This window comes from Crocodylus porosus, unplaced genomic scaffold (genome assembly GCF_001723895.1).
Source record: "Crocodylus porosus isolate Cpor-Errol unplaced genomic scaffold, CroPor_comp1, whole genome shotgun sequence".
NCBI lineage: Eukaryota > Metazoa > Chordata > Crocodylia > Crocodylidae > Crocodylus > Crocodylus porosus.
Window position 1 is genome coordinate 62,337,653 of NW_017728949.1, and position 17,843 is coordinate 62,355,495.

General features: G+C 42.8%; 1 protein-coding gene across 1 annotated transcript in view; it reads right to left on the reverse strand.

The window, feature by feature from the left end:
* Positions 1-2,993: 2,993 nt before the first annotated feature.
* Positions 2,994-17,843, reverse strand: part of LOC109323082 (poly [ADP-ribose] polymerase 14-like) — a 41,726-nt gene continuing 26,876 nt past the window's right edge. Inside the window, exons 13-17 of the mRNA XM_019554487.1 lie at positions 12,195-12,401; positions 11,489-12,097; positions 8,007-8,149; positions 5,026-5,200; positions 2,994-3,598 (exon numbers count right to left, since the gene is read on the reverse strand). Coding sequence (XP_019410032.1) covers positions 3,309-3,598; positions 5,026-5,200; positions 8,007-8,149; positions 11,489-12,097; positions 12,195-12,401 — 1,424 coding nt within the window. The 3' untranslated portion in view covers positions 2,994-3,308. The remainder of the gene's footprint in view (positions 3,599-5,025; positions 5,201-8,006; positions 8,150-11,488; positions 12,098-12,194; positions 12,402-17,843) is intronic.

Genomic DNA, 17,843 nt, shown 5'->3' on the forward strand with positions numbered 1-17,843 from the left:
TGACGCTTTACTCTGGAGCTAATTAATCAACTCCACAGTAAAGTGCACATGTAGATGCACCCACTGAAGAGTAAATAAACTAAACTAGTTTAACCCATATAGGTGGGGGAGCCTGAACTGGATGATTTTTTACTCTTGCAACTATCATTTCTTTACAGAGTGACCTGTGGAGTTAGGGTCTGATATGTTTTGATGTTATTTATTATAATTGTCCTGCCTTGTGATTTGCTGGGTGATCCATGTACTGTCTTCTATCCTTTTATTTAGATTTGCTCCTAGCATGTGAGAATCACGCTCAAGTACATGTTTTCTAGACAGTATGTACCTCTGATGTTGGTCACAGTGGAATGGAAACCCACATCATGGCTGCTCAAGACCAGGAAAGATATTGAATTACTCCAACAGAACAATTTGTATTTCTTTGCTCTTATTTGTAATAAATTGTTTTTTTAAACTCCTATTATACAGAAGTAGGGCCAGGATCTCTGCAGTGCAAGCAAAGTGTTCCAGATTAACCAAAGGTAATGCTGAAATGTTAATGTGACCTGTGTTACCTGTTTAGTGCCAATCTGGAATTCCCGTTCAGATTATTTGAAGTAGGAGCCCACATAAATTTGGGGATTATGAGTGTTCAGGTATTATTGAAAGATCATGAGCCTTAAACAGAATGTACATCAGGTCTATGACCTTTACTGCTTCATTATAAAACTGGTCCTTTAGCAAACCAGCTTCCAGAGATGGAATCAAGATAGCCATCTGAGATGACTACACTTGCTAGGATTGCTGGATTTCTGATTGACAACAACGTGACTTGTAAGTTTTCCTCCAAAATACAGCTACTGCCCTTGGCAGAAAGTAAAGCTTGTAAAGTTCTCAAACTCATTTCCCATGCAAGACAAATATGTCATCTTAATTTCCATGAGATGTCAAGAATTCTTGAGATTGAGTGAAGTGTAGATGAGTTAGTAAGGACTTTAATCTCTGCTTCTTTCTTCTGTTTCTGTCCTGATTTAGTTCTCTGGCACACACCTTTATTGGTGAACTTAAAAGTGTTGATCAGCATCAGCTGTATTTGCCTGATACAGGAAACCCTGTAACTATAATAACATTTCCTGGTTCTGTTGAATGAAACTGGAATTGGTGCCTTTTTATATGCTTTCAAAAGACTAAGAGCTATTTAAAGTTTGTGCATAGTATATAAAATACGGACCCATATATTTAGGCTAAAGAAGATGCATCTTGCATTTCAAATCTCAGCTTTGACCAAATACACTATTTACAAAAAGTTAGTAGACCTTTGAACTGAAACTTTGTTAAGATCCATCACCAAACTGACATTTAGGACCTCATGGGCTGTCTGCTCCCAATTGTTAGGTTTAGTGATCACTAAACCAAACCTAATTGATTAAAATAATCTTCTTTTCCCTGCTGCTATGAAAAAGACTCACAGTTATAGCACAGGAAACCGTGAACAGGCCATTTGTGTGGACACGGCCACAGTGGTCAAATCTAACTACGTGAGCCCCAGATGCATTCGGCTATAGCTGTTAAGCAGAATAGTTAAGTAACTATGGAAGCATTTAGCTGTCAAGCAGAACATTTAAGCAAGCATTTAAGCATATAGCTGAAGAAGGATCTACACATACAGGCCGCATCCAGACAAGTGTGGCTGTGCAGTATGTGGTGCCACAGACACGTTCAGCTGTTCTCCATGCTGCAAGGGAGTAGCGGGGGGGCAGGGCAGGGGTGACCCCTGCATATCCATAAAAAAAGCAGAGTGGTGCACACAGGGGCAGTGTGCACTGCTCAAAACTGGACCCCACATGGCTGGAGCCATGCTTTGACTTCTGGACAGGCTCCAAGCAGCAGGACTGAAGCTACTGCAGCCCCAGGAGGTCCGGCCTCCCCTACCCCACCCTGGCTAACTTGCCATGCACCACAGGGCATGCGTGACACAGGCATTCCCTGAGACCATTAGCAGTGGCACAGGGCATGCTGCTGCTTCTTGTCTCTGGGGAACCAAACATCCATGCTCATGTGGATGTGGCCACAGTGGTCAAAACTAAAATGAACTGATGTGTTTTTTTTTAAAAACCTTTTTAATTATAGTGATCTGATGTATAATTTGTAACATAGGTAAACAAAACATTTAGGCAGAAAGCATCATTTTAAAAAAATTACGTTCTTTAAGCTGTATTAAGGACTGCATGATACCATAAAGCTCTTTAAAATAATGGACTTTAATATAGATCTAAATATGACATTTTGCTTTAATTAATGGCAGTGTAAATAGGAAGTATCACTGTCTCATGAATATAGGTAACAAAACTAATTGGCAGAAGTACATTGGATTTATAATTTACCTGAAAGTTTATCACAGTGAGACTTTTCAAGTGTTTGCTGGAAATCAGAACATTATCACTGGTTATCATTTGTACAAGGCTATAATTCTACAGACCAGTTAATACACCAGATCTGCCCACAAAGAACATTAGTTCCTCCTACCTCTATAATAACTGTTAAACATTGTACATTTTAAACATTCAAAAAGAATGGGCTTTGACCTTTAATACTTTGATTTGGCAGAATGCAAAAAACATCGGCACTCTGGTTCATGGGAAGAAAGAGATTTGAATGCAGAGAATGATGCATTTAATAGCAGCCCCAGAGAACTGAGTACACATATTGGAAACAAGTGGCTATCATTATCACAGTGGCATGAGTCTAGGGAAATCCAGGGAATGCAAAATGGAGTATTTCATTGGTACTTTCTGTGATCCCTAATGTTAACCAGGGGCTTAAGAATTACCCTGGGAAAAAGGATATGCCATTCACTTCCAATACACGTACAATCAAGAGGGTTTTAAAGCAATTCTCCAGTTCAACCAATCAACATTTGATTGTGCTGCTGCACACAGCATTCTTCTTGACCCATTAGGCTGCTACACTCTGCACACTTTAGGTTTGGGGTAATAAAGCCCCATGCACATCAGTCTTCCCTGCTACCAGCCAAACCTACCCAGTCTGAGTAGGATCTCTGCACATTTTTCCACACCACTGCAGAATCAAGCCAAAATTATGCTGCATGTGAAAATCTACTTAATTCTGGGTCCTTTTCTTAATACTTATAAGCAATTGGATATATTAAGGGCTATGTGATCTAAGAAACCAAAATATTTAGAGTTGTATAAGAAGAATACCAGTATTTTCTCATTCTTCACATTTCTGAGTAAGAAATGATCCTTGAGTTATTACCACTTCACAAGATAAAGGCACCAAAAATATCTTCCAATGCATTTAAACAAATCTTATTTCTTGAAAGTAATAAGATACTCTGGATAAGCTTGAATGTCATTAAAGATGACAAACATCGACGGTGAATTCATGCGATCAACCACACTGTCATATAGGTCAGTAGGATCACTTGCATTTTTCGATGGTGGAGTTATCATTCCTGCCATTCCAACACAATACTGTCCAGTGAGGACTCGAGCAAGGTACATGTATTTAAAGCCATTGAGGTCGGGTCGAGAGTACGTATCCTGAGCAGAATAATTGGCTTGGACAGCAAAATAGGTTCCATTTCCAATTGCTGCAGCTGTGTTTGGAAAGATTAAGTTTTGAGAACAACAATTAGCAATCACTGACTTGTACCCCCTTGAAACTTTATCATAAAAAAGGATAAATTTCACATTCAATTTTGAATTAATAGCTTTGTTCCATCTGTTTCTCAAGATATGACTTGCTAGCAAAATCAGCTATGAGTCTTGAAATGACACCTTAATATTGCTGAGCTACAGTGCGACAAGTTTGGGATGCCTCGTTCAAAGAGGAAGGAATTTAATTCCCCACTTCCGCTTACCATTGTGCGACTTTCCATCTAGCCTGCTGGAAGCATTTGGAATTTTCCAGTTTTATGATTGTTATATAATTATAAAGGACAGTTTTCTAACTGTCTAATGTCACGGTCTAATTCCATAACCTTTCTGAAATTGGGTGAAACCTTTTCATCCAAGTACTGTCAAAACATATACAAGGGACTTGAAAACATTGTTTTACTATTGTTAAATGTAAAACAAATCCCAAACATCCACTGCATTGTGCAGATTCTGATTTTCTTCTGACTTCCAGTATCCTCATCCTTTCTTGCTGAGTCTGCTCTTTGCTGATCTCCACCTCACATCCTTCTTTCAAGTCAGTAAACAGTAAACTACTAAACTAATACTTAGTCCTGTCTCTTACAAAGCCTGTGCCCTGAGGAGTTCAATGCTTTAAGGTAAGTCCTTGCAGGATCAAGATCAAGATCTGACTCTGAGCCAAATCCAGGCAAGGGTTTAGGCACCTTTTAGTGCCTAATTTTTAGATGCCTGGACCCAGAATGGAATTCAGATCCCATGGGAGGCACCAAGGCTTTCCGCTGCATATCAGAGGTAGGTGCCTCAGCACAGGATACCAAATACCTAGCAGGCTGAGCAGAGACTTGGTCGGGCAGGGAGGAGGAGGGGGGGAACTAATTTGGAAATCACTTGGCTTGAAGCATCCAGCTGTTACACAAAAATTAAACACTTGTGTATGTTGGGAATGTATCAGCACAGGTATATCAGAAGTCATTAGCTCCTCAGGTCTGTCCTACTGAATCCCAACAGTGTATTCCAGAGGCTGGATGTACCATTAAATGAAAACAACTCTTGTGCTCATGGCAGCTTTGGACATATCCCTGGAAAAGACCCAAATGGGTCATCTACTCCTTCCCCTGTCTGTGTACAACTATTCCCTGTGGTACAGTTCCTAATTCTTTGCCAACTCCTCCCTCTGATCTCATGACCCAAAATGTGCCAAACTGGGGGGTCATCTACTCCTTCCCCTGTCTGTGTACAACTATTCCCTGTGGTACAGTTCCTAATTCTTTGCCAACTCCTCCCTCTGATCTCATGACCCAAAATGTGCCAAACTGGGTTGTAGTGTCACAATGTTGCACCAACTTTCATTCATGCATTCCTAGTTTAGGAAATCAATTTGTCTTACCGTTCTTTCCAGCAAAACCACGATTGAACCCATTATAATTAATTATGTTCAGTGAGGTTTGCGCTGTTCCGTGAAACAGGCACCTTTCATTATTCTGATTGCCATTCTTATTATCCACAGACAGTTTTTTGATTTGGTATTGCTGCCAGAGGAATGGATTTTGTATCCTTTCAATCTACAAAAAGTTAGAAAATGACAGAGATTATTGCTATTGACAAATACTTATCATGACACCAAAGCATTAAAAATAACAAATATAAATGTTCAGGTCACTCTGATCCTTTGGTTTTTTGTGAGGGTAGGCTTTATAGGTATATGGGGAAAATACTCCAATGAAAAAACAGTAATCACGGGGCCCATCTACACAAGACATTTACTGTGGAGCTGACTAATTAGCATCTACAAATGCAGCCCTATTGGCCTCAGTAAACTAATAACTGCCACTGGAGCATTATTTAGTGTGCTGCAACATGTGTAGATGGCGACGGGGCTGGCTGGGGGCTGCCTGCTGGCTAGCCCTGCACTGGGGCATCCTCGTGCCCTAGCCAGTCCCTCTGCAACACGCTGAGCTAGGTCAAAGTAGCCCTGGGCTGGCAGGCTGGCCTCCTCCAGCTGAAGCTACTCCGACCTGGCTCAATGCGCTGCAGACCTGATCACACATGTAAGCACAGCACTTGGGGAGCAATAAATTTCACTGCGAACTGTGGCAGGTTGCACACGTAGATGCACCCATAGAATCACAGAAAAGCAGGGCTGGAAGGGATTTCAGGAGGCCATTTAATCCAACCCCCTTATTAAGGCAGGATCATCCGGATCTAAACTATCCTAGACAAGTGTTTAATCTGTTCCTAAAAGCTTAGGGAACAAACACTCACAACCCTAGGCATAATGCTTGAAATATCAAAAACACACTTTAAATTGTCACAGATCAAGCAGGGCAATGATGGCACTGCCATTGTCCTGCTGCTGCAAGGACAAAAAATAATTTGTTAATAAAAGATCCAAGATCAAGATCCAAGGAAGAGGACCATGCTCCCTGTTAAAGGAAGGTGAAAACCCCCACACTCAGCACCTGCCCCCCCGATCTGACGATCTGACCATGGGGTAAAAATCCTTCCTGGTACCAAATGTGATCTGACCCTGAGCAGAGGGGTAAGATACCCAAGCTAGGAACCTATGGGTTTTCTAAGTCCCAGCAGGAGCATCAATATACCCCAGTCAAAATCCGCAGCCTTGACTGAACAACACCCAGTGCTTCTCAGGAAGGTACTCCTCCTCGACACCAGTAGTAATCAGGAAAGGAAACATTTCTTCATGGACCCACAGAAAGCAGAAACCCCAAAGCATGGGATAACTAGATACCTTCCACTCTGTATTGCAACCTGGAGACCACAAGGACAACTCCATGCATTAAACGTCCTGCTGGGCCACACCATCCTTTTCAATGAACCTGTCTCCTCCATAAAATGATCCCAGTTCTTTCAATGTTATTTAATAACCAAGCTTTGCTTCATTCTCCTGCTGTTGAGCTCAGTCCCCTCCAACTTCCATCTGCTCTGGGGGGCCGAGTCCCTCTTACGGTCTATGACTGATGCTATGGAGGCCCTGGAGGGCTAGGGGAGGAAACTCCTGGGATTTCCCAGCCATTGCTCTTCACAGCACACTCCAGGTATTGCCTCTCCTAAATTATCCCTGTCCAATATTTATCCTGAAAGCCTCCACTGAAGGAGATTGTATAAATTTCCTAAGGAGTCTATTCCACTGCCTCACTTCTCCAACCATAAGGAAGTTTTTCCTGATATTTAAAATTTCATAGTTTCATAGTTGGTAGGGTCAGAAGGGACCTGAGCAGATCATCAAATCTGACCCCCTGCCATGGGCAGGAAAGGATGCTGGGATCAAACAACCCCGGCTAGGTGACTTTCTAGCCTCCTTTTGAAGATCCCCAGGGTAGGGGTGAGCACCACTTCCCACTTACTTTGCTGCAATCTGAAGCCATTGCTTCACATCATTTCTTCTGCAGTAAGACAGAACAATTGTTCTGCCTCTTCTTCATAGCAGCCTTTCAGATATTTGAAGACTGTTACTGTGTGTTCCCCTTTCTCCAAGCTAAGTGTGCCTGCTTCTCTCAACCTTTCCTTACATGGCTTCCTTCCAACCCCTTTATCATTTTTGTTGCCTGCCTCTGGACCCTAATTTCTAAACTTCTTTCCTAAAATGTGAAGCCCAGACCTGCACACAATTCTCTGGATGAGGCCTAATGAGTACTGAGTTGGTAACTTAGAAAACGAAAGCAGCCAAAGTAACCTAGAAACATTTTAAGCTAGATGATTTCCATTTAACACCTGAACCTTGCCTAATATACCTGGTACCTGTAATAATACTGGTATGTCATTAGTGGGGTAATGAAGATTTTACAAATACAGTACAACCTCATCATAATGACTCCCCATGGGACAGACTACATTAGAAGAGGAGGTTCGATGTAACAGAATTAATTAATTTCCTGCATCATAAAAATCTGATCTGAATCTCAGTGAAATCCGTGAGAATCTTTCCAGTGGGAGTAGGCAGAAAGAGCATTGGTATAGAAGCTACTGATTTTCAGGTTAAAAATAACAGGCTCTAGAGATGGCAGAGACCATTCCAGTCATACCCCTGAACAGTTGTTTTGGTTTTCCAGGAACAAACGTTTGCTCCAAATGTTTTTAAATGGCCAAATATCCCCCTATTCTTACAGATGATAATCCCAGAGGATCTCAGCATTGGGGATTTTCTGTGCGGTTCAGTATATCTTTTCCCATTCTTAGTTTCATCCAATTTCTCACAGCTATCTTCCCTTTTGCTCATAAATATACAGGTTTGGATTTGCTCTCTGTCACTAATGTACTGTGTTGGGGAAGCATGGACCTGGAAGGAGTAGCTACAAGTAAAAACTTTGTAAAAACTGATGTTGATCTCTTTTTTCCATGTTACCTCACCTTACTAATTTTGAATCCGCAGGTTTTCTGAAACTCCATCTGCACTTTTTGATATTCTGGTAATCCTTGATTTAGTTGCACCACTTTGACACGTTCCTGCTGCATATCTTCCCACTCTTTTGGAAGATCTATTGATTGTATACCTGCAAATTAAACATTTTTAATATCATCTAAGTCTCACACTGATTATACAGGGTCCTGCCTTCCCAGTAACTGAAAAGAAAGGATCTATTACCTAATCTTTTCTTCCACAAATACCATTCTTTGGCAAGAGTATTATTTGCATGAATAACCCATAACGTCTGTAGCAGATGGTGTTTTCTATATTTCTGTCACTCTCATTTGCTTGTTACCAAACAAACAACGTTTAACTAATTTTTTTTAGAAATATCAGGAAACTTCTGGGCCACTCAGAAATATATACCTAAACCTTCAAATTGTGGTCAATAGGACTATTTAGGTGAGTAAGGACAATTCATATGCTTAAAGAAGGTATCTAATGCATCTAACTACCTCGCTCTACTCATGGATATGCTTCCAGAGTACATGTTTGGAACGTTTATCTTTTCCGTGATATGGTATTTGATTATGACACATTACGTTATTGTTCTGTCTGTAAATCAAAAGATTTATTAGCAAAGTGATTAAGTTGAGGGAAAATCCAAGTATAACTACTGTACTCTGTTGTCACTAGCTGTTCACTGAAGGTCTGATCCAGAGCACTTAAATATAAAGTATACTGGATGGTGGCTTGCATTATTTTTCTATTTTTTTAAACAGATTTAGAAAAGAGTACAGAATGAAATATGGAAAAGAAAAAAGAAACATTTACAATATAGTTAAGGATAGGAACTTCCATGACTTTTCCAGGTAGCCTGTCCCAATGCCTGACCATGCTCATAGTCAAAAAGACAGCCTACATTTCCCTTGCTGGAGCTTGTGGCCATTGCTCCTAGTCCTGTCTCATATGGTGACAGAGAAAAAGCCCATCTCCAGACTGTCTGTAACTGCTTTTCAGGTATTTAAAAACTTATCAAATCTCCCCCCAGTCTTCTCTTCTCCATACTAAATAACCCTAATGCCTTCAGTCCTTCCTCCTAAGTTTTACCTCCTAGGCTTCTAATCATTTTTGTTACTCTGTACTGCACTTTTTCCAATCTGCCCAGCTCCTTCTTGAAGCATGTAGCCCAAAACTGGGCACGGGACTCCAGCTAAGGCCTCACCAGTGCTGAAAAGATCAGAAAAATCATTGCCCTTAATTTGCAAGAGACACTCCTGTTAATACAACCCAGGATGCTGCTGGCTTTTTTTTGCAACAAGAGCACACTGTTGGCTCATATTCAGCTTATGCTTTGCTGCAACCCCCTGGTCCTTCTCTACAGTACTGCAGCTTAGCCAGTCTTTCCCCAGTCCCTACTGGTTCATGCAGTTATACCATCCAAAGTTCAGGACTCTGCACATGTCCTTACTGAATCTCACCTCATTGACTGCAGACTATTTAGTCAGTCTATTCAGATAATTCTCGATCACGGCCCTACTCTCCAGAGCAGTGGTTTTCAATATGTGGTTTGTAAACCCCTGGGGATTCATGGACTATCTAAGGGCTCCATGAAAGATGACTACGGTCAATTAAAAGTATGTGAATACTAGGCCTGTGCGAATAGGCAGCTATTCGATTTGGTTTTGGATCCCGCCACTTCAGATGCCAGCGATCTGATCCGGAGCTCCGGATTGGTCTCCTGCTTTGATTCAGCTGAAGCGGCTCCGAAGCTTCGGATCCGCCTTGGAGATCCGGCCATAGGGTATAATGGGGATTAATGAAATATCTATAACTTTGTTGTTTTTTCTCTGATTTGGGTGAAACTTGCCGGGGTAGTAGCCTCTGCTGAGAGCATACAGCATGCCAAGTTTCAAGAAGATAGGTGCAGGGGTTTGGAGGGAACTGCATCCCAAATTCTTGAAAGCAAAACTCATGTCATCTGTTTGTGTTACACCACAGGTGGGTGAACACTGCAGGAGTGGTGGCCCCTGGTGAGGCCACAAAGCCTGTCAAGTTTCAAGGAGATAAGTGCAGGGGTTTGGAGGGAATTGCACCTCAAGCTGCGGACAAGCAAAACTCGTGACATGGGTGACACTGTATGTGTTAAGGCACAGCAGGGTGAAGGCCCCAGCTGAGGCCGCGAAGTCTGCCAGCTGTTGAAGAGATAGGTGCAGGGGTTCTGGGTTCCTGGACCTCTAGCTACTGACAGGCAAAACTTGTGACATGGGTGCTTGTGCAACTATGTCTGTCTTGGGGTGTGGGGGATGACTACTGCAGGCCTGGCTGCTAAACTACTGTGTTACCAGTTACCAATCAATCATGATTCGCTCAGGGACCAGCTCAATACACAGTAGCTAGCTAATGTAACCAGTTAACAAGCAAGGATTAACACCTACAAAACCACAGACTAAGGAGAGGAAAGAATCAATACAATCAACTGCCCCAAGACAGAGACAGTCAGTCGCACAAGCACCCATATTACGAGTTTTGCCTGTCCGCAGCTAGAGTTGCAGGGCCCCAGAACCCCCCTGCACCTTGACAGCTGGCAGGCTTCGTGGCTGCAGCAGGGACCACCATCCCTGCAGTTTTCACCCTGCTGTGCCTTAACACACAAAGGGTCATCTATGTCATGAGTTTTGCCTGTTAGCAGCCAAAGGTGCAGGGCCCCAGAAGCCAGACTCCCCCTGCACCTATCACCTTGAAACTTAGCAGACTTTATGGACTCAGCAGGGGTAACCACCCCTGCAGTTTTCACCCCGCTGTGGTGTAACCCATACACATGACATGAGTTCTGCATTCAAGAATTTTGAGTGCAGGTCCCCCCAAACCCCTGCACCTATCGTCTTGAAACTTGGCAGACTTCATGTTCTCTGCAGAAGCTACCACCCCTGCAAGTTTCATCTAAATCAGATAAAACCCAACAAAGTTATAGATATTTAATTGATTCCCCATTATACCCTATGGCCGGATCCCTGAAGCATCTCCGAAGCTTTTCCAAACCGCTTTGGAAAGCCTAAAGCCAGCGCTTCGATCCAGACATGCTGCTTCAGCGTCTGAATCTTCTCCAGATCCAAAGCGCGGTCCAAAGCCTCACACAGCCCTAGTGAATACCCACACTTACAATTCACAGTGGTCTGCGCCTCTATTCAAAAATTTTTAGGGATCAGCAAATAAAAAAAGGTTGAAAACCATTGCTCCAGAGTATTTGCAACTCCACCCAACTTGGTGTTGTCCACAAATTTGCTAACCATGCACTTGATCTGATCATCCACATCATTAATAAAGATATTAAACAATACTGGACCCAGGATGGAACTCTGGGGAACCCACTCCTCCCAACTAGGCATTAAGCCATGGATGACTACTAGTTGAGTATGATGATCCAACCAGTCCCTGGTTAGTCAGTCCCTGTTTGGAGATATGCTTTTCCATTCTGAATTACCTTCCAGCTTTGAGACACGCTGAATGGTTACAGTTTTCCCTTGTTCATCTGTAGCATGCAGAGTGTTCATGTCCACCGTGTACTTCTTCCTGTTGACTCTGATATCGACAGATGGCTTTTTAGCTGCTTTAGCATCCTCTAACTGCATGTTTGTTAGAGGGTCAAAGGCTGTGAAAGTACCATCAGGGAGAGAATACTTCCACGCTACTATCTGATGAACAAGTTCTATCTTCGATTGTTCTTCTTGGTCATCTTTAATTCTTTTGATAATTTTTTCAATTTCTAAGGAAGCATCATAGACATCTCTGGTAATACCAGAAAGATTAATGTACGGGGGACATTTGTTGGCTTCTATTTGAATGGTAATGTGCAGTTTCTCCTGGAGTTCGTTCAGTTTTCTAAATTCTGCTTCACTAAACATTTCGATTAATTCATTTTTAATAGTATGTTCAGACTGTTCCTTTATAATCATAGTTTTTAACCAGGTTTCAGTGTCTTCCACATTTTGGCAGTTTTCACCACATATCTGAAATATGGCTAACTCAATCTTCTTCTTCAAAAACAAATCTTGTTTCTTTCTAGGAGTTTGTTTTTTGCCAGAAAAAAATGCTGTAACAGAGAATAAAGTCCATAATTTGTTTACCTTTTATTTTAGAAAGTATTTAATTTTAGGTACTTGCAATTTTTAAATAAGTGCTTTACTTACATGTTATCTTAGAATACCATGGTTCTGATGCAGCTAAACCTGTCCCACCTCTTTTTCGCATAGCTGCATAAAAATCATTTTGCATATGTGGCTGAAAGAGGACTATTTTAATTTTTTTCACATGCTGTACTGTCTTTTTACTTGCAAAGTTGCCTATAGCATCCATCATATCATCAGCTACCTGAGCAGGATTCTGTCCTGCATTACCTGTAACAGTAAGAAAAATATAATTTATGTGCTTGTGAGTGAACAGTATATGAACTGAAAGGGTTTCTTGGACACATCCCCAATTAGCATTGATGTCATCCTTTTTAAAACTATGGTACAGATTGTGTCTCATTTGGATTCCGGGCTCCCAGAGGCAGAGATTATTTTGACATTTCTGTAGGATTGTACACAGTCAACATACAACACAATAAAGTAAGTGGTAAAAATTACAGTTAATCTCTTTGAATCAGCCCTGAGGTTAAATGCACAACTGCTGCATCTGTGCTGAACTTGCTAGGGGGATAACCTAAAGTACTTAATTCTCCATTAAACATAACAGATAAATACAGTAATGACTGTTGTGATTTAGTGCCATGTTCTACACCAGTGATTCTCAACCAGAGGACCACAAAACCTTGGGGTGTCGCAAGAGCCTTTGAAGGGTACTTTAGCACCCGCCCGCTGTGTAAGGGTATAAATCCTTGTTCCTCCACATCCTGGGCCCCCCAAGCCTGCCCCACTGTCTTGCAAACAAGCAGCACCCCCAGTGCACCATTCCCCAGGGCTCGACCCACCAGCTCCAGAAACATGAGAGGAGCAGGGGAATGAGCCAGGCTGAAAAGCACAGCTCTCTGCCACCTGGCAGCGCCTGCACCAACACCCTCTGAGCAGCATGCTCTGCTGTAGGCAGGGGCTGCAGGGCTGCACTATTTCATCCCAGCTTGTTTCCCTGCCCCTCCCATGTTACTGCACCTGGTGGGAGGGATCGCAGGGAATGGTGGCTTCAGATACCAGCATACAAATCTCCAGAGAAGCAGCTGCAGTGGCAGGGGCTGTATTTGCCTCCTCAGGTACAGACTGGGGAGAAAGAAAGGGCAGACAATGGAAAGAGCAAGGCCCCGAGGGGATCTGCCCCCTGCCCCCTCACTTGACATCAGCCTCCATGCCTAGAACAGCCACTGGAACACCCCTTCCATTTCTTGTAGGGAGAGCTGCCTCCTTTGAGGGTTTAATGACCCACCCACAAGCTAAGCAGCCCCTGCCTGCACTGAGCACCAGCCCCCACCTTGCTCTCAGGGCCGCCCTGCCCACTGCCACCTCCGTGACACCCTCTTAAGGATGCCACAGAGTGTGAGAGGGTAAGCACTGTAAGGAATAGTCTTTGAGCTATAGAGTTATAGAGGAGTTATAGAGGAGTGCCAAGAGTTATAGAGGAGTGTCTTGACTCTAGAAAAGTTGAAACTTGCTATTCTATACTGTCTTGAGTCTGATAATGAAGCTCAGTATTAGCAGATAAAAAAGGCATTTTGAAGAAATATACTCTTTTTAACAAGACATTCTGCAAAAGCTTTAAGGGAAACTTTGTTCTAAACTTTTTCAAGTTACAGCCATTGCCTAGGAAGATATGGATTGTGAAAACATCACCATCTGTCCTTCTCCCAAGGTCTTATACTATTGAATGTAAATATGCAAACACATTTTCCTTTTGGTTAAGAAAAGGTTTGTTGTCCTGTCAAAGGAAAGAGGCATGCAACCCTTTTTCAGCGTCATCATTAGTATCATGTCAGGTAGTCATGGTCATCCCCTCTATGGCTGACATGATCCTGAACTCTTCTTGTTCTCATCTTCATGGACAGTATAAGACATGATGATGATGATCATCATATCAGGAAACTTGATTCATGTGCTAATTAGCCCCCACTCATGGCTGGAACTGGGTGTTCTGGTCACGAGTCCTGGGATCCTCCAAGAATTTATATGCAGATAGGGCACAGGGTAACCTGGTCCAGCTCCATCTCATGGAAGCTGGGGCCACACAATTCATATGCGACAGACAGACATGTGGGCAACAGAGGGATTCTGGGTGAACTATTTGGAGCTCCATTTGTTAACTTTTGCAAGATAGTTTAGGATGAAGAAGAAAAAGGAATAATTGGAAAGGTGAAAGAAAGGAGCAGCTCAGCTGTGGGAGTGCATCCAACTAAATGCCAAGGAACCCCAACAGCCTTCTTTGATCAGTTTGTGTCCTGCATCAGGAACACCCTGTGGAAGTCCAGGAACCTCCTGATGTACAGGCACACAATACTGGAGGTAGCAGACTGCATTAAAATGGTACAAGTGAGCTCCACCATTGTAAAACGGTAGGAGAGGATGGATTGTACGTGGCCAAAACTGCCTGTCAGTGGGCCAGTTATCACAGGCTTTTCAAAGACCCCTCTCGAGGGGAAGTAGACAGTGACAGTGAAGGAGATGACGAGTCAACCAGGTCAAGTAACCACAATGATGACAGTGAAGACAACAATATCAGCTGCAGAAACACCAGCAACTGACAGTGACTGAATTGAGGGCTTAAAGCTCATACCCAGAGCTAGAACCAAAGTGACAGTATAAATGTAACAAGCAAAGGGATGTGGGTGGCTGTGCAGGAGCACAGGCGCGTTTATTGTAATAGGTGTGTGGGCATGCAGATGTGAGATTTTTGGGATGGGTACACGGTTTTGAAAGTCGGTTAAGGTTTGTAAAGAATGGTATGCTTGATAGTGTGTGTGTGTCTCTATAGAGATGGAGAGAGAGGTATGTTTTTTCAAAAAAAGAATAACAATTTTAGCACCAAGGAGAGGGTGTTCCAGGGCCAGTTCCCTACAGAGGAAGCACCTGTCCTTTTTTCCCCTCCAAGGGCCACACAAAAAAAAGAAAAAAGAAAAGAAAAGGTCCACATCAGCATTTTGGTCTTTTAGCTAAAATCAAATGTAGCAGCATTTTTGGCACCCTCCAAGGGGAGGGTGCCAGGGCTGGCTCTGACCAGATCCCCATGAGTATGTTGGCCAGTAAGGGGCCCGTTTTATACTCATGCTGTTTTTAATCAGCTTCATTGTTGGTTTCTAGTACTGAGTACATGCTGCCTTTGGCAGCTGTATAATGAAAGATAATGTATTTAATAAGGATTCCATGTATACAAGTATAAGTATACCCAGGTGGTAGCTACCAAGGAGGAGTATACCTGCTTGGCTCGCACTTGCAGGAAGTCAGTGAAGAAGGCCAAGCTGCAATGGACTCAGGCTGGCGACAAAAATAAAAGACAACAAAAAGTCCTTCTTCAGGTATATAGGGAGCAAAAAGAAGGCACAGGGTAACATAGGACCCCTACAGGACAAACTAGGGCAACTGGTGACAGATAGGAGGGACAAGGCTGAACTCTTCAGTGGGTATTTTGCCTCTGTATTCCTAAACGGATCAAGGAAAATCTCCCAACTGCATTATAGATAGGCACAGGAGGAACACTAGCCCACCAACTGTCAGCACTGACCTAGTAAAGGGACACTTGGAGGGGATGGATGTGTTTAAGTCAGCAGGCCTGAATGATCTTCACCTAAGGGTGCTGAAAGAATTGGCCCGTGTCATAGCAGAGCCACTGGCACAACAGAGCACTCACGGTACTCAGGTCAGGTCCCAGAGGACTGGAAAAGGGCCAGTGTGGTCCCTATTTTCAAGAAGGGGAGGAGGGAGGATCTGGGTAATTACAGGTCAGTTAGTCTTACCTCTATCCTTGGGAAAATCTTTGAAAAAATGATCGAGGATCACATTTGTGGGATCCCAGCAGGAAAAATAATGCTAAAGGACAACCAGCATGGGTTCATTGCAGATAGATCCTGCCTGACTAACCTTGTTTCTTTTTATGACCAGGTCACAAAATGCAGAAGTTGAGGTAGATGTAATCTACTTGGATTTTAAGAAGGCCTTTGATATGGTATCTCATCCTATTCTCATAAACAAACTGAGCAGCTGTGACATAGATGATTACACAGTTGGGTAGGCAGCAAATTGGCTTCAGGGTCGCATCCAGAGGGTGGTGGTGGAAGGGTCAGTATCGACCTGGAAAGATGTGGACAGTGAGGTCTCCCAAGGCTCAGTCCTTGGACCTGTGCTATTCAATGCCTTCATCAGTGACTTGGATGAGGGCGTGGAGAACACCCTGCCCAAATTCATGGATGACACAAAATTATAGGGTAAAGTAAACACACTAGTGGGAAGGGATTGAATCCAGGTGGGCCTGGACAGGTTGGAAAAGTGGGCAGAAAATAGGATGCAGTTCAACAAAGACATGTGCAAAGTGCTGCATCTAGGGAGAAGGAATCACCAACACACCTATAGGCTAGGGGATGACCTTCTCAGCAGGACAGCAGCAGAAAGGGATCTTGGGGTCATAGTTGTCTCCAATAGGAATATGAGTCATCAGTGTGACAAAGTAATTAGTAAAGCTAACCACCCTTTGTCATGCATTAACAGGTGCATGATAAACAGGTCCAGAGAGGTGATGCTTCCTCTCTATGCAACACTGGTCAGGCTGCAGCTGGAATACAGTGTCCAGTTCTGGCCACCGCACTTCAAGGGGGATGTGGACAACCTTGAGAGGGTCCAGAGGAAGGCCATTTGTATGGTTAGGTGCCTGCAGGTAAGGCCCTACGAGGAGAGACTGAGGGACCTGGATCTCTTCAGCCTTTGCAAGAGAAGGCTGAGAGGTGATCTTGTGGCCGTTTTCAAATTCATCGGGGGGGATGGCACGGAGGAACAGCAAGAAATAGGGGATACTCTGTTTACCAAGAGAACCCTTGGAATAAACAGGGACAACAGCCACAAACTGATGAACAGCAGATTTAGGGTGGACATCAGGAAGAACTTCTTTATGGTAAGGGTTGCCAGAATCTGGAATGGGCTTCAAGGGAGGTGGTGCTCTCCCTTACCTTGGGGGTCTTTAAGAGGAGACTGGACAAGCACCTGGCTGGGAGTCATCTGACCCCAGTGCTCTTTCTTGCCCAAGGCAGGCGGTCTGACTCGATGATCTATTGACCCTAACACCTGTGAAACTATAAAACTATAAGATGAAGAGCGGTTTTCCCCAGGCTGACTGGGGAAAAAACCCTTATCTTGTATTTGAGTAAATATGGTACTCCTTCCTCAGGTTCAGAGTTCCTTTGAAATAAACAGGGTGGCTCCCTTAAATAAAATGTTACAGGAATCTTAAAAAAACAAAGATATGAAATTGTTCGCTCATATTAAAAGATGTCTTTTTAATGTTGCTTAGACTAAAAAAACTACATCTAATTTTTTAGAGAAATACTAAAATGCAACATTTTTTTTCTGGATAATGTTACAACAGTATCAATGTACTATTAATTAGCATGAATAGTAGATTGATCCTTGCATATTGCTACATGATTTATTCAAGGTTTACCTATTGAATGTGGCTCCTCAGTCACATAGTCACTTCCCAGTATTATGAAGCATGAACAGTGATTCTCAACCTTTTTAGATTTGAGGCACCCCTTAAAAAATGCCAACTCTTAGTTTTCATTAATTTTTTGACTACAGAAAAAAGAATAGTGCAATTCTTCAGTTTCAAAGAACTCAAAAAGACCACAGCAGGTAACAATGTATTTTAAC